The sequence below is a fragment of the Leptidea sinapis genome, chromosome 2, assembly GCF_905404315.1.
Source record: "Leptidea sinapis chromosome 2, ilLepSina1.1, whole genome shotgun sequence".
NCBI lineage: Eukaryota > Metazoa > Arthropoda > Insecta > Lepidoptera > Pieridae > Leptidea > Leptidea sinapis.
Window position 1 is genome coordinate 1,403,282 of NC_066266.1, and position 25,180 is coordinate 1,428,461.

General features: G+C 34.1%; 1 protein-coding gene and 1 pseudogene across 1 annotated transcript; both read right to left on the reverse strand.

The window, feature by feature from the left end:
* Positions 1 to 1,863: 1,863 nt before the first annotated feature.
* On the reverse strand, positions 1,864 to 24,544 carry LOC126972283 (transmembrane channel-like protein 7). Its single transcript, XM_050818927.1, has 5 exons — positions 24,357 to 24,544; positions 18,477 to 18,675; positions 12,738 to 12,845; positions 9,365 to 9,465; positions 1,864 to 8,422 (listed from the first exon to the last, which is right to left on the reverse strand). Exons 2-5 carry the CDS (start codon positions 18,655 to 18,657, stop codon positions 6,449 to 6,451), a joined length of 2,364 nt encoding a protein of 787 aa, XP_050674884.1. The 5' UTR covers positions 18,658 to 18,675; positions 24,357 to 24,544; the 3' UTR covers positions 1,864 to 6,448.
* LOC126972362 (uncharacterized) lies at positions 13,996 to 15,988 on the reverse strand (annotated as a pseudogene).
* Positions 24,545 to 25,180: the final 636 nt, after the last annotated feature.

A 25,180-nucleotide genomic window follows, 5' to 3' on the forward strand; every position in this document is an offset into this window, starting at 1 on the left:
ATAGTCTACGCATTTCCTGGAAGGACGCCATACATAGTCAGGATGATATCCAAGTTGCGTGCCTTACCAGACTTTTTTTTTATAGAATAGGAGAACAAACGAGCGTACGGGTCACCTGGTGTTAAGTGATCACCGCCGCCCACATTCTCTTGCAATATCACAGGAGCGTTGCTGGCTTTTAAGGAGGGATACACGTGTAACTACTGTGTAGTTATTGGTTCAGATGGCGTTATGGTAAGTTCACCACACTTTGTTTTTTATCTTCAATAAGTTTACAGCATTCTATTTGCAAGGCATATATGGTGCTTTTCTCAAAATAATGCAGGGAAATAAAACACTTTATATAATATTATACATTAAATTTAATTTACCTTTGACTTCTCTGGAAGCAGGTTCAGGTCCATTGCCAATTTGGGTTCTGATCTTAAATCTGGTAGAGTACAATCAATCTCCATTCCACTCTCTGAACCATTGGAACTCATTTTAATTAATTTTATATTTATTAAATAGGTATGTAAATAACAAATCAAGACGAATTTTCAGCTTTGTCGCCAATTATTTTTGGTAGGCAAACGCATATATGGCTTTACAGCCACGTAATCGCAATTTCTAGTAAGCAGAGACTATGGTATGCCAAGAATGACAAAAGAGATCCGATGAAAGAGTATTTAATAACCCCAGCACGTCATTGCATACAACATTGCTGGAGCGTTGTAATGTTCCAAATTCAAAAAACGCTGCTGCAATGGATTTGATTTTCTGTGTCGGAAAATTCGATACGCGTGCTCTTTTCGAAAATAATGACAATATTTCCATGCTTGTGTGAGATACATAATTTTAAACACGTGCGTTTACCCAAAAATAAAAATTGAATATAATACTATCACTAATATCTAAAAATCTCAATTTTTATGGTTATTTTAATGTGGATTCGATGAATTTATTGTTTTATTGTAAAAATAACATTCACTGATATTTTTTTATCATTTAAATTAATGTTTTTTTTTAATGACACATTATTACTCACGACTCCCAGATTATTATTTTTTATTTCCAAAGCTTTATCTTTCAAGTGTCAATAAAATGTCTTATGTCAGATTGAGAATAGTTTGCTCACAAGTCACAACAATCAAAAAAATATACAACTCAAGAAATATATTTTTTCTCTGTAGCCTCCAATTAGCATTATAGAGTAAACGGGTGAAATATATGTCATTTTATGGATGGAGCTCGGAGTTGATAGTAAACAGAATTTACCACTTAGTATGCACGAGGCATTTTGTCACATGTTTTAACTATACTGCTGTAGATACGCGACAAGCAACGCAATAGAAAGCTAGGATACATATTAAAAAATATATATTAAAAAGAGAGAAGTGATATTATAAAAATATCAACAATCATATCAAACTATCGATACTTAAAATATAATCCAAGTCGGGCAGGCTTTCCTATATTTGGACTTTTGCTAAACGTTACCAAGACGTAAACAAACATTTAGGTGTTGTCAGATGAAGGCAGATAACATAAATATCATGTTGACATAAGGGTAGTAATAAAGACTATATATGTTTACTTTGCAATGTTGCTATATTAAATACAATGGTAGCAGTTATAAAAAACTGTGATAAATTAATTTAACAAAAACGCAGGTGTTTAAAATTATTGAAGTTACTATTTTAGATTACTTAATTTAATATTTCATATGGCATCGTCTTTTGGTTTTGTTTAGTGACCGCAAAATTTAAAAACAAAACATACTCCATAGAAAAACGGGATATGTACTTTTGAAGCATGTTTAAGATAACCACGTAGGTATCTGTAATTATTATAAACATTATTTCTAGTAAATAAAACAACGCATTTTTCTACATCGATATAATTTACAGTACATTTGATACAAAAAAATTTTGGCAGTGTCACAATACATCACATAATAAAACAATTTAAATTAAATATATAAATAAACAACATGAAGGGTGGGTCGAGTCAAAATTGTCAAAAAAAGCCCATATTTAGAATATAGAAACGTATAGACAAATATTTAAATGTTGCTGAATATCTATGCGATCAGATAACCTGGGACTACATTATGATTATTTTATAACAATAAAAATGACAGCACATATATTGTATATTTTATTTAAAAGAACGCAATAAAAGAATGCTAGGAAAGTTTCATGCACCGTTTATTCTCTCTCAGTGCGCCATTTGTTTCCGAAGCGCTGGTAGTGTTTGAACCGACATCAAAAAGAATTCTAAACGAACCAATTTTGAGAAAATAAATGATTACTCCCTTTTTATGGCTAAAATCTTTCCAGTAATATGTATTATAAGCAAGACAGTGTAGAACGTTTATTTCAATCGATCGTAAAGATTGTACGAACACAATTGTTTTTCCATAAATCTGTGATAAAACTAGATCATTCTTATATTGAATTAGAGTAAGCTCGGATACAGGGTATGTCCGGATAATTCAAAGTTGTGTTTGTGTGTCACACCAACCAGCGCGATGCTTTGATACACGCAGACTGAAGCTGAAGGGACAGCACAAGATAACGATCTGCACTATGTCTAGAAAGTTTTTAAATTATCCGGACATACCCGGTCTCTGAAGTTACCCACATACACCTTACGTGAAACTCTAATGTTAAACTTTAATATACTGACACATCACAATCCATTTTACTCAAACTTTCGACAATTCAACCCACCGTAATTATTGTAATGGCTTCATAACATTTTACATAATCCAAAAAAAAAACAATACTTAAAAGCAGCTACAAAAATGCATTTACTAGACATACACTAGACGTATAAAATCTATGGCAACTATCTACGTTCAAGTGAAAATTTGAGTTGTTACTTGTTTATTAATAATTTCTCTAATTGTCTATAACTATAATTTCAACTAGTTCCTAACATCGCCGGCTAAATACTTTTGATATATTACCTATTGTTATTAATTTATTGCCTACGGTTACGGTTATTAAATTTAAGCTTTGTGAAGTAATTAAGTTAAATGAAAATAGTAGCATAATGTATTTTTAACTGCACGTGTAGATAAAGACTAGTTCAATTGAAGACTTGATAAAACTACAGGGCTGCCAATGAACTAGCAAACCGAGAAAGGTAAAACATATCAGAGATGATCTGATTGGTCTCATCCATTTATTTAATTAACGCTCTTTTAATTCAACACTCACTTAATCTTTTTTCGCCGGCGAAATTTATAAAATGTACATAATATTACGTTTAATTCTATTAAATAAATACATTAATAATTATTAATATAAAATTAACACTAGTAAATTTTTTTCTAAATTAATAAAAATATACAGTACAGGACGAAAGTATGTGTTGAAACACATTGTAAATTGGACTAGGAACTATAAGGTCTAAATGGAAAATATTACATCGCGTGTACTGGATCACCGCGTAATATAAATAAAATGAGATCACTGCACATCTAAAAAGGGGGTAAAGAAGAGCATGTCATACAGATATTTTCAAGAGGCGACAAAGTAGAGTGGCCACTTTGATTTCAAGAATTTTAAAAGTTTTTCGAGTATTTAAGGAGGAGTTCAGCTGCTTTGGAGTAGATACTGGGGTGGAAACTACCCAACAAAAAAGAGGTCGCACGAAGGAATGAAACTTATTTGTTCGCTCTACTAATGGCTTCAACTTTCCGTTGTATCGCTGTTAATGGCAAACAGGTGATTGTTTATTCGAACAAACTCGCCTGAACTCCATCAATATTAGTAGTAGCCTTAGACAGCATCAAAATTCGTATGAGTTCGGTATTACGCTGTGTAATAATCTACTTTTCAAAATCAAACATAGTTAATGATGAAGAACGACAAACATAAAACAAGAAACTGAAAAAGAATATAATATAATACATATTAATGTAAACAGTACAAAATTTTGAAAAATATAAAACAGGTTATGGAAATTACAATGACCTGAATATAAATGGATTGCTAAAATTTAATATAAAAACGTGAGACAATTAAGACTCAATTACTTTGAAGATATATCGAATTTGATATGACTCCAGCAAAAACTTTAACCATGCTAAATAAAATGTCACGCAGACACATACATGTATATTGGAATGTACATATATTTAGTGTATCATAGAAACAAAACAGACTTATCAAATCATATTTGACAAATTATTTGCCCTGCCAAACCATACAAGCTGCAGACAGAAAGGAATCGAAAGCCGCACTATCGCCCAGGCTGAACCGTTCACACTTAACCTCAGAATTGTGGTGGGCGCCCTAACGGCGCACATACCTACTGCTAAATAAGCATCTATTACAATTGGCGTAACGGATAGTTAGTCTCCCCAATCTGTCTGGTCTGAGACTAAACGGTCAGTTATTATTATGTCTGGATGTACAGGCAAAAATCTTCGAACATATTATGTCGCTCCAAGAAGTATGAAAATCTCAGGAAAGTTCTGAACTTCTGGCAGAGCTGGGGTTATTGGAGTAACCGACTAAAATAGCACACAAAATAGACCTAATGAAGGGGTGATCGTGGAAACAAGAGATCCCAAAACCATACAATTTTAGACTAAGGAATAATACATAGTTATACTTATTAAAAATAAGAAAGTAAAAAATAGCAAGGTTAACGTAAAATGAGTCTAAAGATTGGACAGAACCTCTATAAAAGATTAAGGCCTTACGAAAAAGAACAAATTATAGGACTTCTAATACAATTAATTATAAATATAACAATCTTATTATTGATTAAAATACTATACACTGGCTTTCATGTCAACTCACAACTATTGCGCTTGCAACAGTACCAAAACAATGTGTTACTTACTTAATTCATAATGTAAGTATAGTTGAGAAGATAAGTTATACTAACCAAGTATTTTGTTTTTTTTTTTTCGCTATTATGTTTCTTTTTTTCATCAATTTTAATTTCAATTATACATTGACTGGTGACACTAAAGATGCGTACAAATTACACGCGACAAACCATTGAACATAGACGAGATCGCCGCATGGGGCGAACTGTTGGCTGTGGATTTTTGAGACCGCAATCAAAGGAGTTTCTGTCGTTCGCTCGCGCGCATTTAGGACGGTTGTAGTTTTGGTGAACTGGCTCCCGCGGCGAATACGTAATAATGGACAATTGACTGATTGAAACTCTAAAAAAGTTTTGCAGACTAGTATCTGAGTCTTAAGATGCCAGCAAGCTTAAATTTATTGGTAATTTCGTTTACAAGAATGAGCTGGTCTGTCTAGTTGCCACGGATTGTTCTAGCTGGATTGGCTGCTACGGGCGGCAGTCGCGTTCTACAAAATTTGTATGTGGCAAGTGGCATGGCAAATGAACGTCAACTTGGGGCAAACTTGTACGCACCCTAACGATATTTTTGGAGAGTTCTGGGTACTCGATCTTTGTTCTAATAATTATCATAATAAATAAATGAAATGTGGTTAACTCACTGAACTGCGCGATCATCTCGTGCCATCAATATTTGTATATATATTACATATCTTAATTTATGCGTTCCTACGGTTAAGTAGTCGATAAATATTTAAGCATCTTTAGCGTCTTACCAGTCGTGCTGTATAATACTCATTTTATTTCACTTTGATGTAGAAATAAAATTGCAATTAAGAAAACAATTGCGCCTTTAACTTATTTAATATAATACTTAAAATGACTGATGTTTTAAGTCTTAGCTTTGGAAATAAAACTGGTATAACTAGCACTTGAATTAATTAATGCTAAATAAATGCATATTTGTGATTCAATAATTGTATATATTTAGTATTTACAAAATACTAAATTAAAAAGTCTCCAAAAACAACTACAGTTTGAACCTTTAATGAGTAAAGAATCAAAGAAAATGGCTCATAACAAATTCATCTATATAAAAGAGAGCTCATATAAAAAAAACTTAAAATCAGCCTTATTCTCAAGGCGCAATGCAATACAGGTAAACTTCACGTGAAACAAAAAAATATATACATTGTCATTTTCCTTAAAGAGGCAACAGTTTTCTTAAGAAAGCAGGACGAAATCGGGCTGAAGGAAAACGCGGCGGCTGTGGTTAGGTTGGACATAAAGCGCGCGAAACTAATGGGTATCTCCTTCTTATTAATAAAAACATATACATAATTTGAAAATTTAATGTGCTTACGTCATCGAAAACATGATGTCTGGTTATTATTATTTAAAATCTGATAACCATTCGTGAAGAATTTTCACCGTACTATTTTAAAAGGAGAAAACTAAAACTGTTATGATTCAAATGGAGCGAATCCCTAAATAACGTGTATAAATTGAATAATCAATGCTTTAAAAAAACTAAGCGGGAAGGCTTTATTATTTATTCCACAATTAAGTTTCACTGCGTCAGCTCGGTTTTGACGACGACAATACATCTTCTTCAAACACAACCATAAAAACATATTTACCTAGAACTATTTTGTATAGAATCATCGTCAGCAAAGCTTGCCCGATTTCGCCTGTCGCAACGCTTTTGGTGTTGCCTTATAAACGCACTTAGCCGGTTCAACAAGAATTGTTTATCGTGACCTTCTAAAACCAGCTGGTTTTTCAGAACAGTTACCATATGTCGATTAGCTGCAGCGACAGCGCAATAATAATATAAAAGGAATAATAAGACTGCAAACGCTGGAACTGCAAATGTTGAAGTGCCCAGGAGGAATATAACTTCCCGGATAAATTTTGGAAATGATTCAAACGTGACAACCACATATTCCCATACAGTGTTAAAACCTCTGAAAGGCCCGCAGTTTACAGACGGCATAATTTCAGCAACAGAATAAGCCACAGGGGCAATTGATATGATAAAACCAAGCAAAAGCACTGACATAAACAAGGATTTCGATTTAGACGCCTTGTAGACGATAGGCGATGGAGTGCTGTTAACTAAACACGCGAATTTCTTAACGTAAAATATCAGAAAAGTGAAAATTGTGCCAATTATTGGCAGAAATGGGCAGAAGAATGCTCCCATCCATATAATAGTTTGGACATAAACGATGTCTAAAACGTGTTTCGGCAGATAGAAGCCCTGCGTTCCGATGACTTTTAGACAAGTGCTATTGGAGTGTCGTGCGACGAGAGATCTCGGGAAGTTTATAATGAAAGTCATGAAGAACTGCAAAGCGAAATCTGTTAAGATCAACTTATAAAGCTGCTGTCCGACGTATGTTTCCCAGCAATCTAACCGAGACTCGTCGGTAAAAACTGCACAAAACACTCTATTCGGATTCGTCACTTGGATGTAAATTTGACTTAAAAGTACTGCAAAAGCTGACAACCTTAACAATACAGTTCTTAGAAGTGTTATAACTATAACACGGGCAGGTGTGTAATTCTCATATTTAATCAAAAACCCAAAAATTTCTGGCACAATTATGTTTAGAACAACTATACACAGAAATGGTAGAAATTCAAGAAGCGTATTCTGAAATCGTCCAATCGAAAACGCACTTTCTCTATAATCACCAAGGAATACTTTTCCCTCGGTTCGATTTACAAATTCATTTTCTTGAGCCATTTGCTCATCGAGCCAATACATTGAATAATTAAACGCGAAATAAATTAATACGCCAGAAAGCAGTAATATTACTAGTACTAATATGTTAACTAACAAACGTCGTAGATGCATGAGTATATTACTTTCTTTAGTGCGCAATTGCTTTTCTTCTTTAATTCGCTCTTCTTCTAGAAGACCTTTGAACTCATTGTAAATGGCTTTATGTTTGATTTTTGCGGACTTTTCATTATGGATACAAAAGTCCCAACCGCCGAAAACTAAGTTGCAATATACATAAAACTGTCCCTCGTTCTCAACTAATCTTTCTTTAAAGCCTTTTGCACCAGTTTTAACTATCGCTACAAGTGACAGCAAAGCCCAACTTATTGGCACTAAGATATAAGCCATTGGCATATTATAAAACAACTCAGTTTCCCACGAATTAATGAAAAATGAATATATTTGGGCACTATACACACCATAGAACAGGATAGTTCTTTCCATCAATCCTGTACCCTGAATTAAATCTAAAATCACATTATTACGGGTCCAATTCCGAGTAAAATAAGCCTCCGAACAACAAATCGTAGAGTTTTCATCGATACATTCTTCAAGGTTTTCGACTAGTAACACTTTTGGCAGAATTAAAAAGAGGATTACAAAAGAGGAAATGGCCATGTTAAGGAAAAACAGCCACCTGAGAAAGAGGAAGTATGCGACAACCCCTGTCCCGAATTTTCCCTCGATCTCCCTCAGTGATGACTGCCACAGCTCGAGTTTCCCCATGATTTCGCCGCATCTACTCCTAAACCGGTGCCAAATTTTCCGTTGCCTCCATTGCAATTGTTCGAACCCTTGCAATCGAAGTTTTGTTGCGTTCTGCAAATAAAAAAATCGATTGTTACATAATTTTGAGTCTACCATTTTTTTTAAAAATTCTAATCTAACTATTGACGAATATAGGAATCATTTAATTGAGAGCGATCACCCCCGCCCATTACATTCAAAGTGCTCAGAAAATATTCTTTGGATAGATACTACACATCCACCTAGGTACGAATGGTTTAATAAACACGAAGTATTTATTTAGATCAGAAGGAACAAACGGGCAAGAAGCTCAAATGATGCAAAGGGAACATCGGTCACTCATATTGGATATGCGCTGCCGGCCTTTAAGGTGGAAGTATGTAACCTTAAACGCTACGACATTATTATTTATTTTTTCAGATAAATTGACAGATGATTGCTATCTTTTAATCACAATGCTAACTTACATAAAAGAAGAAGTATAAACAATACCTGCAGTGTGGCTTTGAGATCCCACTTCTGATGCATCGGTACAGGTTATCTGCATTAAAGTGGGTAGGCAACCGCCAATGCGAATTCGCAACACTAGCGGTCAAGCGATGTAGCTTTTAATAACAATGCTAACTTACATAAATGAAGATGTATGAACAATACCTGTGGCAGCATGCAGTGTGGCTTTGAGATCACACTTCTGATGCATCGGTACAGGTTATCTGCATTAAAGTGGGTAGGCAACCGCCAATGCGAATTCGCAACACTAGCGGTCAAGCGATGTAGCTTTTAATAACAATGCTAACTTACATAAATGAAGATGCATGAACAATACCTGTGGCAGCATGCAGTGTGGCTTTGAGATCACACTTCTGATGCATCGGTACCAGAATTGCCTTTATCTGCATTGAAGTGGTTAGGCAACCACCCATTGTCACCGCAACACCATGGGTCGACAGATGCGTTGCCAGCAAAGGCTGATTATGAATGCTATCTAGCATAAAAAAGAAGTATGAATATTACCTGCAGTCTGGCTTTTAGATCCCGCTTCTGATGCATAGGTACCGGCATTGCTTTTATCTGCATAATCTCTTCCCAAGTACGTTCTTCGTTCGACAGATTTTCTGCAATTCATAATAAGTATTTATCGTGTGATAAATCATTAAACTGCTATTTTAGCAATAGTGCGTCAACGGAGGGGTGTGAGACTGAGAGAGGTTAAGGTTTATTGTCTAAATGGAAAAGTTCATAATAAAATACATACGTACAAAATTATATGATTTACAAAAACGTTAAGTTCATGTTAACATAAAGTAGCTTAATAATATTATTATTATTTATTGCAATTTATCAATGTTGCAATTAATTCAAGCAATGTCAGACATTTGTCGATTGGGATAGAGTTTCATACTTCCACGAAACTTTCGTAGAGATTTTTTTGATTAGAGTTGCATTTGTTTGAGACTTTCTTTTAAACGACATATCACAGATTTTCAAAAGGGTTTAAACCCAGTTCCTTAATAATAGACTTGACACTGTTGACCGTGTGTTTAGGGTTATTACCATAAAAGATCCAGGTTACAGGCCAATAGTCGTCAGAGTAGAGAATCATTATGTCCTCTAATATGTTTTGGTACTGATTCCTCCATCGTACCTTCAATCTTTTGAACAAGTTCAACTCCACATCCGGAAGAACATCCCCATACGCCTAGTTTTGTTTTGGTGGTTGGCGTTTTTGAATTAAGTAAATGGCAATCGTTTTGCCTTCATTTACTGCCTTCTGTTGTAATCAAAACAAATCTTATAACTATATTTACAATGCTATGACTACATATAATGCTATGACTACATATTACAGCCACCGTGCTTAACTATGCTCCTTGTACATTAATAGTTGAAAGTATGGTTTATTAGACGTCTAACATAGCGCTCTCCATCTGAATTTACCATGTTTATATTTCTATCATCTGAGGATAACACTTTTTTCCATTCTCGTACGTCCAATGAACGAACCATCGATGCTTTTCTAATTAGCCGTCCAAGCAGTAATTAAGTAACTGGCCAGTTCTAAACATTTTCATTGTTACCCACGTAAAAAAGGTAGATTAACTACAGTTAGTAACTATCTATCAGATTATTTTTATGTACATTGATAAACCTTAAGTTTTGTCACAAATAAAATTTCTGAACGCAAACAATATTATTTGACATTTCACAACAAACTAAATATACAAGGTAAAACTAAATGGGTATACTTTGAACTATGCTTTGAACCAGACATTCCTCAGGTCATCTCTAATGACTATGTGAAGTCAGAAATGAATTAGCATTATAATTTAATACAATATTTAAAGTGCTAAGTTTTCGCAAAAAGTTTGATTCCCTCAACCCTAATCAGCTGTTTTTTTGAACTCTCTTTGACCTAAAACAGATGAAAAACGTAGATGTGACACAATATCAGATAATAGTAAAATGCCTAATATTCATTGCAGCTGTGAGGCAATTTGTTTTCTCATTTGCACATACAAAAAAACTTTGTTGAAGACAAAGTTTTTTTGTATGTGCATTTGCTTTAGCTGACATTGAAAATACTTCTAAATTTGTATTAACTGTAGTTATGTATTACCCAATAAAGATAGTTAATTCTAATCTAATCATGAAACTTTGTTATGTTAGTATTTACTCTGATTTCCGCGAGTGTTACACATTTAAATAAAACACGTTTAGAAGATAAAAACTAGTGTAATTGTAACTGTGTTTTTACATTTTGTGTTTATTTAAATATGTTAGGTTGAAAAGATCGGACTGTCTGCGTTAATACTCTTTGAATTGTGCTTTGAAACACGATATTTACAGCTCTGTGTGTGTGTAAATGTCTCTTCTAAAGGCACCCTACACACTGCACCATTTTTAATTCAAGATTTGTTTATTATGGTCGAAATTAAATGAGTTCACATTTTTGATAAGTTATTACGTAAGCACTTCAATGTAGAATTATTTGAAGTTTTCTTCAAGTTACATTGAAAATAATTCCTAATTTGTAATTGTAGATTATGGGTACCACAACGGCACCTTTTTCTGCCGTGAAGCAAAAATGTGTAAGCATTATTATGGTTTGGTCTGAATGGCACTGTAGCTGTTGTTATTACTGGGCAAATGAGACTTGACATTTTAATTCAAAAATGTTTTATCCAAAAAAGATAATTCTAATAGACTCCTATTAAGAAATTGTTCTTCACGGATTTTTTTTGTCAAATATGGATATCTTTGACTATAATCGTATTAATAATAGGTACGTCGGTATTTCATTACCCGACCGGGTTTTCTACCTGGCCTGGGTATGGAATGGGGCAGTTATTGAGTTTTTCGTAGGCAATTTCTCACATAGTTCAGAAAAGTCAGGAATACAGATGTGAAACTGTGTAATGTTATGTAATTTTTTTATTTAGTTTATTTGTTTCGCAATAACAGGAAGTAAAAAATGAATGAATAAATACATAGACACAAGCCACATTTCATGTAGTGTGCATACTCCTTAATCATAGATTATTGTTTATGTTTAAGTCCATAGGTAGGTGACCTCATTCTGTTTACAAACAAAGGCCCCGCCTAAAAATGGCAGTCTCTTTAAAAGTTAGGGTTATCTAAGAAAATAAATTGAAAAATAATAGTTTTATTTCGTAGGGAAGATTTTTTCTTTTTTTTATTTATTTATTAAAACTTAAACATCACCATACTATTGCATATGATCCAAATAACGTGCCATTGAAGGGATGTTATACCCTTTCTGGTTCACGTTGTATATAAATTGATAAATCTTAAGTTTTGTCAAAAAATTAAATTTCTGAATCTAACAGCACCACAAAACAAAAAATACAGTTCATCAAAAAGTTTTAAATTTATTGTAAGACTGTATCATAACTGTGTGTGTCTGTCAATATCAAATTGAAACCTTATAAATAGCCAGGAAAGTAGATAGTTCAGGAAAACTCTGTTTTGTAAGTAAGCAACATCGTGTGTAATTAATAAAAAATAAATAATAGTTTAAAAAAACTAAAGAACACGCTTTATATAAAATTCAACTAAAAAATAGAAAATAAATTAAAATTGAAAATAGTGTAAAAAAATATTATATATTTCATTATAAAAAAAGCGTGAGATGTAGAAGAATTAACAAACATACAAATATACAAACATACGAGTGAAGCTAATATAAAGCGTGTGATAATAATTAAATTTCATTCATACCGGGCATTTCTTTTATTTGTTTTATTAAAAAAAGGATTCATTTTGTTTGTTTTAAATATATTTCATACAAAAGTTTAGGTCTTTTATTTATCGATTGAGGCAGTACGAAGTCTGTCGGGTATAAAAATATGTGATTTTGAATACTTACCAGAGAGATCAGGTAGCATGGAGAGGTGTATGTCTCTGCTCTGGGTGGTTCTGGCGTAGGTCGACTGTCGTCTTTCATTTTGAGGCCTGGATCGTTTCACCGTGGTCGCTGTAATCATTGGATTTTGAAGTGGATACATTTTTAAAGCTCGCAGAGCACATTATTTTGTGGGTATTTAATGAGATTTAGCCATATAAAGGTAAATAAGAAGGTGCTATATGTTTCATTGGGTTTATTATTCAACTTCAATTCAAGTTATAATTTTTACCAATTAACAACACTTCGGCTTTGTTGAGAAGAAGTGGCAATAAACTCATTGCTATTGTAATAAAAAAAAACATTTAAAACTTTATCGTTTTACAAATTATTTTAATATTATTATGACTGAATCTTATTTCCTATATTTATAATTTAACATATTTATAAAAAACAACATTATGGTGGCCATGTACGCTACTAGAAATCGTTACGATTAGACTGTGTAGTTCGAACGGTACCGATAAATCACTACGTGTATGTTATAAAACTGTGCAGTTTTGTCCGATTTTTTAGAACTGTGCAGGTGAATGGAACAATACAAAAATTTCAATTGATTTATCGGAATCGGACGAACTGTGCCGACTGATCGAAACGTGTATGCGCTCGTTCCGTTTTCGTGTTCAGTTTTGTCGTCGATCGACATTCGGGTAGACGTGCGCACGCGTCATGGCGTCTCAAACTAACCGCGAATGGCTTGAAGAATTTATTGAGTTATATCGCAGTGAACCTTGTCTTTGGAATATTAAAGGCAAAGAGTATCACAATCGTCACTTAAAACGTTCAGCATATATTAAGCTGGTTGAAAAATTGAAAACAGTAGACCCTAGGGCTGACAAAGATGCTGTTGTAAAAAAAATAAACAACATTCGCTCTACTTACAAAAAAGAGCGTAAGAAGATCGCTGATTCAAAAAAATCAGGAGCAGGAACCCAAGAAGTGTATAAACCAAAACTATGGTATTACTCTATGTTGCTGTTTTTGGATGACCAAGAAGAACCAAGGCGTTCACGCTCTAATATGGATGACGAATCAACAGACAACGAGGTAAGTCATTTGCGTGTTATTATACTGTGGTGCCAGCAGAGTAGAATAGCACTAATATGGTTATGTGAATATGAAAAGTAAATCCGGCCATATTGAGAATGCTTCATAGTTATTAATATTATAACATGAATAAATAATAAATCAAAGTAAATAACTTTTTTATCAAATCGTTTATTCTCAAAGAGTTAACGTATAAAATTATTTTGCCACGGAACGCTGCCTTCACTTGCAAAATATTCCATGTACTCTTCTCTGACTTTTTTTGCGGCAATCGAAGTATTGCCAAGATTTCTTCGTTGCAAATTAACTATCGCTGAATTCATTGTATCATATCCTTGGGTTATTGACCCGTCATCAACATTTTCTACGTCGAAGCATTCTTGTTGACAGTAAGAACTTTCTGAAGTCTTCATTAAATAATTATGTAAAGCACAACTGGCCATCACGACAGACTCTATTCTTTTCGGATCAAGACTAATTTTTGTGTGAAAAATTCTAAATCGAGATGCCAAGATCCCAAACGCATTTTGGACAATGCGCCTTGCTCGTGATACGCGGTAATTTAGAATTCTGGTTTTATTTGTGGTCAAGTCTGCTTGTCGAAATGGCTTAATTAAATTTGTTCTAAGTGGAAACGCATCGTCAGCCACAAAAACATAAGGCAACTTTCTAGTGCTATTTGACGACAACTGTGTCGGTTGGAATACACAACTGATTATTATCAAATTTTTCAAAAAACTTAGTGTTTGTGAGGACGCCACCATCTGAAATTCTTCGATTTGTTCCAAAATCACACAAAAGAAATCGATAATTTCCATCAACGATTGCCAATAACACCATGCTATGATGGTTTTTATAGTTGAAATACTCTGAGCCACATCCATCAGGAAGAAAAATTGCTATATGCTTTCCATCCATCGCGCCTAGACAGTGCGGAAAGTTCCATCTCTTTTCGAACACTTTGGCCACATCCTTCCATTCTTCTTCCGAGCGTGGGAACTGTAAAAATATTAATTGTTTCAGGAAATTGAAAGTGAAGCATCTCCAGCCGCCCAGTCAACTCCACAGTCACCTCCAGCCACGCAGTCAACTCAACAGTCACCTCCAGCCACACAAACAACTTCACAGTCAACTCCCGATACTCGTTCAATTACAAACACGTTGTTTAATAGGAGTCGGCCAAAAAGGAATGAAGGAAGAAATGCAAATGAAAACCTAACTACTCAAGTTTTACAGTCTGTTCAAAACCATTTTAAAAGGCCTGCAATTACTAATGATCGATTTGATATTTATGGAGCAAACGTCGCAGCTAAGCTGAGAGACCTCACAAAACATCAACGTATTTTGGCCGAAAAAATAATTAACGAAACATTATTTCTGTCAGAGATGGAAAATTTGACTATTTCACACCAAGTGATGGATTCAACCAGTGTGCGTTTTAATAATTATGGTTACAACGTTCCCAGCCCCGTTGCACATACTCCCAGCCCTGTAGGAAACAACCCTAGCCCAGTACCTTATCAGAATTCAAATTATGATTTCCAAACACATCCAGGCTCCCAGACAATTCTCCAAACCCAAATAATGCAAACTTCTCAACAAGATCAGTCCCAACAAGTGCAAAATTCAGCGGCTAGTTCTTTGTCTAATTTTACTTAATGTATTATCCACGATCATTATAAGTACAAATTAATAAACATTACATTCTAAGTAATTAGTAGTTTTTTATTTCTTACCTTAAAATAGTCTTTGCGGAGAACCTTATATATTGCTTCACAGTTTTCCGGTATTATGCGACTCAAGGCTTGAGATGAAATGATGCTAGAGAATTTTAAATCTTCATAATTTCTTCCTGTTGATAAAAACCTCAAAGTAGCTACAAGCTTGTCGTCGGGTGGAATAGCATTTCTCATAATAGTGTCTTGCTTCTCGATAATTGGTGCTACCAAATTCAGTAGATATAACTACGTATCGTGATTCATTCTTAGAAAATTATGCCAGTCTTTTGGAAAAAGCTTTAATTCCGCCAACAAATTGACATGAGAATGAACTCTTCTTTTCATTAGCCATTGTTTACACCAGATGCTACGATTTTTCCGCTTCACTTTTTTTTCCTTCAGGGCGAGTATTAATCCAATAATTGCTAAACCATCGTCCGTCGAAGCCATCACTGACACGTGTGCGTCGGCACCGTTTATTGTACCGTCTGATCGCAACCATTTCTCGTAGCGTGTATAGCTTGTATGCCAGCTACGATAAACTGCACCGTTCGAACTGTACAGTCTGATCGTAACGATTTCTCGTAGCGTATATGGCCACCATTATGAATATAAAAATAAAAAATAGAATCCGACCGGCGCGTAGGATCACTACAACTCCACCGGTGGTTAGGGCGACAGACTGAGGAACGATGCGTGCCGTTCACCAAATAGCTGGCTTATGTATCTGACCATTAATGCAATTATTTAGCGAGAGTCTCTTGAGATGATGGTCGAGGCTCTTTGCTATAAGACCGTTTACGGAAACGACTATCGGGACAATTATTGTTGAATCAACATCCCACATGTCCATAACCGCGTGTGCTAGGTCTAGGTACTTCTACAATTTGTCTATCTCAGCTTTCACGAGGTTACAATCACACGGAACGGTGATATCAACACAAAATGCTTGACGCTTTAACCGATCTACTAATTCAGGCTTATCAGCAATGATAGCTCTGTCCGTGATGATATATTGGCCCCAGTAGAGCTTGGCACGGCTGTTTACCAGAACTGGCTCTAGAGTATACTATACGGGACTTCAAGATGCTCTTCGATACAGAAGAGCAAGTTGCTGATGGATAATCCTGACTTGGTTGTGTCTGTGCAAATACAATGCCAATGGAGTCAACTGGTGAACAACCAGAAATAATATGTCTGATGGACTCACGAGGATGATGGCACGCCCGACATAACATGTCTACTGTGTCATCTTTCATGATGTATTTCCGGTAGTTATTCGACTTGATAACTACATCAGCAATTTCACAGGCAAATCCTTCAGTATCCCTAAAGAGATCACCAAATTGTAACCAGAGATCACGAAATTGTGTCTACGTCAGGCCCGTAGAGATCCTGATGAAACCGTTCACGAAGCTCTTTCCCACCTCTCCTTTCACCGGTTTTCGCCAGTTCTCTTTGGATAAAGCGAGCGGAGTATGTCCATTGTCTACTGCTACAATTTCTCGATACATTGCCATTCCCTGAGATTATACAACTCACTATTATGCAGGTACTTAGATATCTGCGGGCTCCACTTTTCCGTGGGATATATTATGTAATCAAAGATGAGCGAATGCACCATCCATTCGATATGTCGTCCGTAGTTTACGGACCTTTCTATCTAGAGCGTCAAGCTCGGTCTGAGTCCACTTTTGTATGCCGAAAGTGTATATTAATAGGGGCATTTCCCAGCTGAAAGTGCGTACCGTATTTCCGCCAGATAGGGAGACTTTTTAAAACTTTAGTTAACCCTTTAAAGAAACGTACTGTCACCAGCCGTTTAATCTCCCTATCTTAAAAGCCCAGACATTATTATTATTATTATATATTATTACAAAAAAAGTCAAACGTCAAATACTCAATGGATGATAATAAAAAGAATATACGAGTAATATACATGAGCAAGTAAAAAATGAAAATAAAAAATTTAAGAGCATCAATATATGAAATAGGAATATTTTATCAGCTATTATAAAAATATTTATAAGTACTGAAATACAGCAGCTGTAAATATTGATTTTCATTATTATAACACTAGAATTAAGGGATTGCTTGTAACTAATTCTAGTAGGCTTCATAAGACACATAATTGCTTTAAGGGTTAATCAATGCATCAATCATATTTGATGTCAGTTCAAACACTACCACCACTTCGTAAACAAATGGCGCATTGAGAAAATAAACGACGCAAGAAACTCTCCCAGCATTCTTTTTGGGGCTCTTTTTAGTAAATCATAACTACAATATTGTATGTACTCGTACTGTCATTGTTATTGCTATAAAATAGTCATTATCACTAGATTATGATTATTTTATAGCCAGGGCTTTCCGATCGCTTAGATATTCAGCTGTGAAGTAGTATTTACAATAGAGCCACTTTTCATAAACATTTAAATTAGAAATGTGCCGTTTATGACTCTGGCGACTAGCCGATTAGTCGGCCAAAGTCATTAGTTAATGTTTTTTTATGAAAATAAGGGACGAGACGAGCAGGACGTTCAGCTGATGATAATTGATACGCCCTCCCACTACACTACAGTGCCGCTCAGGATTCTTGAAGAACCCAAAAACTCTGAACGGCACTACATTTGCGCTCGTCACCTTGATTCATAAGATGTGTGTCATTTGGCCAGTAATTTCACTAGCTACGGCGCCCTTCAGACTGAAACACAATAATGATTACACATTACTGCCTACCGGCAGAAATAGGCGCCGTTGTGGTACCCATAATCTAGCCGGCATCATGTGCAAAGGAGCCTCCCACTGGTAAAACGTAATACGAAATTCAAAAGAATTGTTAAAAAAATGTTTGTGTGGCAGTTACTAGTGACGAACAGGTCGTCACTGGTAGCTTATAAAGTGAGCCACAAATAATAAATCCCGTAAAAATACTCACTATTCCTGGCCTGCTTTGAAGGCAACAGTGTTGCCAACTTAGCCGCATCCGCTCTCTGCAGGTTATCAAATAGCTCCTGCTCCCCACCCGGATACAACTCCTGGTAGAACTCCCCACCAGCTTCCTCCCAGCCCTCATGACGCTTGGAGCGGGATTTGTTCTTAGAGTTGCCTCCTGACATTGTTTAAGTCATTTTTTCCTGGAAGAAAAACAAAGTATGCATAAGTCAAACTCAATGTGAAATGGTTTGAGATTGTTTTAAGCATTTGTATACTGATATTTATAACGCAAGGACACAGATATGATAATACCTATATAATTATATTATAGAAAGTGGCAGGAGGAGAGGGTGAAAATGTCTATAAAAGGCGCTGTCATCCCAGAGGATACACCATAGGGTGCCGCTTGCGCCTCTCTCTTCCCAAGAGAAGATCGCCTTCGATGAAGGCTTAGAGGGCACTTGCCCAAAGCCAATCAGGTGGTGTTTAGTGGGTAGGTACTTGGGTTTTACATGAGTCCCACATAACCAACGCAGACTTAGGCTGCGTCGCCAAAGGTCGCGGGTTCTGGTCCCGCATCGATCATAAAAAAATTGTTTTTCAAATTTTATTTATGTAATTATGAAAAATCAATTAAAAAATCTGACTTTAAGTACATAGAGTTAGTATTTATTTTTCTGACAGAACTTTTATAGCGACATAGAACAACAGAAACTAAAGAATGATTAACAACAAAAGTCAAAATTTTACAATGAAAAAACAAAGCAGCGATAGCACGAAAATATCAGTAATGGTACTGTGAACCGTACTGAAGCAACAGGAAGAGCGCAAGGGCCTGAAAGGGGAGCCGGAGGGGGCTTCACATTCCAGCGAGATCCATAGATAATGTGGCCGTATAGTACAATGTAGGTAAGTAGTGTGTAATAAGGATCGAATTATAGTATAGGAAATTATGATATACCTACATGAAGCCTTATTTTAATTGAAGTAAAAGTTTAGATTATAATATTACATACAATTAGGTACTTGCTAATTGTGATTCATTGAATTCATCAATAATTAAAGATAAATAAAACAGAAACTTTAATACGTTTATCAAAACATAGTAATGGCTTCGATTACTGATAAGAGTACGTATTTCCCAGTTCAATAATTAGACGCAAGATTTAAATAAGCGATAACAATTTATTAACTGCTGCCGCTTTAGTAAACCCATATTTTATATTATTTTGAAATTCAATTTTTGAAATACATATACATCGTCAAAACTATCAACCATTCAAAAACATATGCCTCAAACATTAGGAGGACATGAAACTCAGCGGGCTTCTTTTTTGTAATAAAAATTTTTAAAAGTTGTTTTGTACAGGCGTTATATTTCCAAGGTTTGGTATGTTATAGGAACTTTTAATACATTTACGTTTTTTAACAATTCTTTTAACTTCATAGGTAACACATTCGTTTTGTATTTTTTTACAATTTTCGAATTCATTTGTAAATTTTTACGATGCCTTATTATATATAAGCATATATTATAACCAAATAAATAAATAAAATAAGTCTTTATTGCTGTTCACAAATATTATAAATGATACTTAATTAAATCTAAATTATAAACATATAATGAAAGTTTAACATAACAATGTTAAACAGCTTGTCTTTCGACAAAGGCCTCCTCTAAAGATTTCCACGCCTTTCTGTCTTTCGCTATATGGATCCATTTAGGCCCAGCTACTCTTTTTACTTCATCTTCCTAGCGTTTAGTTTGTCGCCCTTTTCTTAAAAAAAAATAATAATAACCGGCTGGTATCCGGTGGATGGTAGTAGAAGAAAAGGGCGACAAACATATATTATAAGCTTTCTTTTCTTTTTATATTTACCGCCACTTTGGAAAGGGTTGAGCTTTAATGAGAAGTAGCAAAAACACATTGTCACTCACTTAAACCTTCAACATTTACAGTTTCATCTTTTTACTAATTAAAATATTTTTAAAGTGATGCATCAAAAATACTCAATGTCAAGAAAAGTAATATAGACATTAAATAAGCAAATACAAATTACAAAATCCCTTATATATAATATAGATATAAAAGAAAAGTAGCAGATTATATCAAGTATGTATATTGATTTTTCTTACGATTGGATTTTGCATTGTCTGACACAAAACTGTTTATTTTTTCGTAGTTGCAACAGGTAAGTCATTCATCTTTTGTAAAGATATTGCCGGAAGAAACTTGTTAATCAAGATCTCAAGGCGGTAAAAGGAATCTTGTATAGATTTGCGGACAGGCAGGCATTTTGCGGTATACAATCAAAATGCTACGATGTAGAGATAGGCGTGCCACAAGGTTTGATCCTTGGGCCGTGTCTCTTTTTGATCTATATTAGCGATCTTCCATTTATGGTAGAGAAATTAGCTGATATAGTTTTAACCGCTGCTTTCACTTCTATCCAAAATGAAACCGAAAGACGGTGGATAGGAAAATGCGTAATGATGATGAAAGTTTAAAGTATTAAAATGGTTCACAAATCATAACCTAGTTTTAAACTAGATTGTATTACATTTCATCTTTTTTTTTTTATGGAAAAGGAGAAAGAACGAGCGTACGTGTCACCTGGTGTTAAGTGATCACCACCACCCACATTCTCTTGCAACACTAGAGGAATCACAGAAGTGTTCTACCATATGTGCAAAAACAGAGTTTAATCTAATGCTTGATTCCAAAGGTTTGAATTTATAGATTCCACTGTTTTTCTTGGCATTCCCAAAGATGGTGAACTACATTGAAGCCCACATATAATGAATTTAGCAAAAAGACTTAGTTCTGCAGCATTTGCCGTTACAAAGATCAGAATGTTGACTTATGTGAGTTGTTGGGTTTATTTTGCTTGCATATATAGCAAGCATTATGTCATATGTTTTGCCAAAGAGTGTATTGTATTTTATTAGGTGGGCTAAGCAATTTTGTTGTTCTATTTGACTAAAAAGATGGGCTGGGAGAGAATGCTCCCCATGTTAAAGCCCCTTTTTGAAGTAATATATTATTGTACCAAGATTTGTGGGTACAGAGATTGTTACCGATAGACTATAAGTGCTTACTGTATCATAATGTATTTAAATATAATAAGTATATTGAATAGACCTAGTAATATAGGTTTTTAGTAAAAAAGTAGTTATGTACCTACAATTGATAATTACCTAGTTGAAAGAATTATAACAAGTACCTAATGCAGTTACAGAGATATTAGGTATGATAGTAAGAAGATTGTAGATAAACTTGACTGTACTAAGGGCATCTTTAATTTTTACTAGAGTTTTTACAACACATTCAAACAATATGTCTAAGGCGCATATTGTTTCCTTTTTGTAGAACAACTTATGTTGTAACCAATTTTAATAATGTTTTTCTTTTGACTACCATTATCTAGAATCTCAATAATTTTTTATATAAATATTGAACAAACTTATAACTACAATTTCTATCATCTTGCCTGTATATGATGATTTGTTATGTTGATGATTGTAGCTAGCTAACTCAAGACAAAGATTTCACACAAAGATTCACACAGAAACAATTGACAGGTTGCATTGCTAAGTTAGTGCAAGTAAGTGGCCTATGGATATCACAATAACAGTTTTCTCTGCCACCAAGCAACTAAGAGTTCCTAGAATGACATACCTAACTACATTTTTGGTCTACCAAGATTGAACATCATTAGGTGATTCATTGAGTGAAATAACAGTCATTCTATGCAACACTGTATTCTCGTTTTTTTGGCTAGCTACACACCTTTTTTAAATGACCATATGACATTACAATTCTATATTACTATTAAAGTCTGTTCGAAAAGAATACAGAAATCAAAACCTATATTATGTCATTCTTAAAATGGTACATACTTAAGATTGATGGTTCAATAACATTTACAAGTTTAAATAATGTCAGGTTAAATATGCATTAGACGGGGATAGCGGAGCACAATAGATGCTAGGATTTGAGTGCATCTAAATCCCCTACTAAGAATAATAATAATATACCCAATGTTAATTTCTGTAGCTGACTGAGTTGGGGTCTACATCTACTGGGAGGATAGTTGGTTATATATCATTAGCAATTGCTAACTTATATGATGAATATGTTGTAATTCACCAACAAATTCTAAAGAATTGCCAGATTGTACTCATATAAGAATTCAATCTCCATGTTAGTAATATATAATGCTGGTAGTTACCAAAATGTATGTAGGTTTAAAATACATATATCAATTGCTAATAATTATGATTTTGTTTAAAGGTAATGTTTTTCTTTTTTTTATTGGTGAGTATTATAGAAATTGTGAAGGATATTTTTCCTTGAATGTTCAGGCAATTTGCAATGCTGATTTGCGGTTTATGAATGTAGTGGCCCATTGGCCAGGCTCATCTCATGATGCAACTATATTTAATAATTCCATTCCAAGGTACTGCAGATACATACTATTTGTATGTTTTATTTAATATAATCGAAGGATAATAATAAAAGTAATTAACATGTATTTGTATTTCCAGCTCAATGTGAAACTGGTCAGATTCGCAACTGTTGGATGTAGGGAGATTGTGCTTATCCAAATAGAACATATTTATTGACACCAGTTTTTAAATCCAGTTACAAAAGTGAAACAGCGATATAATGAAATACACATCAAAACCGCAAATACTTATAGATATAGAAATAGAAAGGTATTACTATGGTATATAGCAGGTACTTTTGTGATAATATTGTATCCAAAACATTTGGAGTGTGGAATCATAGTTTTCCTATTGTGGCACTTACATTGCCTTCATCCCTGCTAAAGGTTCATCCAATATCTGTAGAGAATTTAATTTAGCAGAGCAATTACAGCAGTTTTTGGATGTTTTTAAAAATGATGTGTTTTAAAAGACATAACATGTATTTGTTGTTTGTTGTACACATTGCATACAACAGAACAGCCAAGAGTGAATGGATCAGAGTAAAGATTCTGAACGATTGAGATAGCAATCTAGCAACATGTTTGAATCCAAGATCAAACTGAATCTTGCTTGAAATTGCAGAGACAGTATTGGTTTTGGTGATTAGTTATAGGTAATCACGGGCTATTATCCGCAAACTAAAGAGCGCCTATTTTGCGTGAACTTGGTCATTAGTTAAGCCAATCCTTAAATATGAGATTCTAAGCATGAAAATGTTTGATTAATAAATTTCTTATATGACTTTATACACAGAAGTATATCACTGCATATTTAATTTAATGAGTAAATATTAATTTAATAAATAAATATTATAAAACAAAGTGGTCAACCATTTGGTCAACTTAATACCTATTTTAGTTTGTGTCATTCTAGGTACAAGTATACCTAATAATATAATAGTTAGAGATTTAGGTATTGCAAACCAAATTAAACTAAAACAACTGTAACTCTAGTGCTATAATTGTTTAGGATCTTAACGAGGAAGGCACTGCCTAATTGCCTATATGGTATGCACGCCCGTGAATATATAAGGATTACCTGCTATATCCATTTTAATACTCTGCCATTTGGCAATTATAAAGCAGCAATGTAAAAGCTGTTTACACAAATACTATATTAATCCTTAACATTTATTACTCTTATATTACTATAAAATCATTCCGAAATAAGTTTTTGTTTCATTTTTAACTCATTAATTTAGATTTCACAATTCGGATGACTATAGACTACATTATTCCCGAATAAGTACATATTTTTTTTTTCTATTTACAGAACAGCGTCCTTCGGGTCCGCTAGTTTATTTATAAAATATATAATAGATAAGTAACACCGGGCATAAATTATTCGATTTTTAAATTAGTCATAACAAATTAACAATCTTTAGCTTACCGTGACAAAAAGCATCTAAAAATATATCATGAATTTATAGTTCACCTCTCACAAATCACGGTCACAAATACCTTTTAATACTACAACAACATTTTCAATCACAAAATTCTATAGCACTGATCATGAAGGTAACTAGAATAATAAATCTCAAATCTAAATAATCATTGGACTAGATAGGAGTGGAGTTGCTGTTTAGCTTTGGCACTGCCAGATACATAAAAGTTAGTGGCTAGTGCTATTGACATATTCGTTTAGAAAGTAAAGCAATAGCTCTACAGATCCAATTACAGATAAGCAAAATTCTCAGTTAATAACTAAATATTATTAATCATCATATACGAAATAAGTTTTTTTAATCCTAAATCCATAAAAAGATTTTATTTTGGTTTATTTAAAATAACATGAAATTTACAAATTTTGCATTTTGGCATTTGGCAATTGAACTATGTTTTCTGAACGATCAGTATTCGTCCTTCGACAGCTAGCTGTCATTTGTATTTTGTTTTTGCTCGTAAGTAGGCATTAGGTTCACAAGTCTTATGTACCTGGAATCAAACAAATAGGAAGGAATATATTATTTACTTCCTTAGATTTGTAGAAGACCACTAAAACTGACCTTGAAAATAATAAAAATAGTTAATTTTGGTTCTGAAAATATCTGAAAGTACTTTTTGTTTACGTAGGTTTATCCAATTAGTAGGTACGTGAGTAATACTAATTAGGTATTAGGAATAGAAATCAAACCACCTGTAGGGCTTAAGTACTAATTAGCTAGGCAGTTATTAAATTTTTTATTTAACTAGAACATAGTATGTATTTCACAA

What these genes read in the sequence shown, in the direction of transcription:
- LOC126972283 (XM_050818927.1), bottom strand. Translation starts at nt 18,657, where the DNA reads ATGTCAGGAGGCAACTCTAAGAACAAATCCCGCTCCAAGCGTCATGAG. An exon ending in TTCAAAGCAGGCCAGGAATA is followed by an intron (nt 12,846 to 18,476) that starts GTGAGTATTTTT and finishes CAATGATTACAG; the next exon opens with CGACCACGGTGAAACGATCC. An exon ending in CATGCTACCTGATCTCTCTG is followed by an intron (nt 9,466 to 12,737) that starts GTAAGTATTCAA and finishes TATGAATTGCAG; the next exon opens with AAAATCTGTCGAACGAAGAA.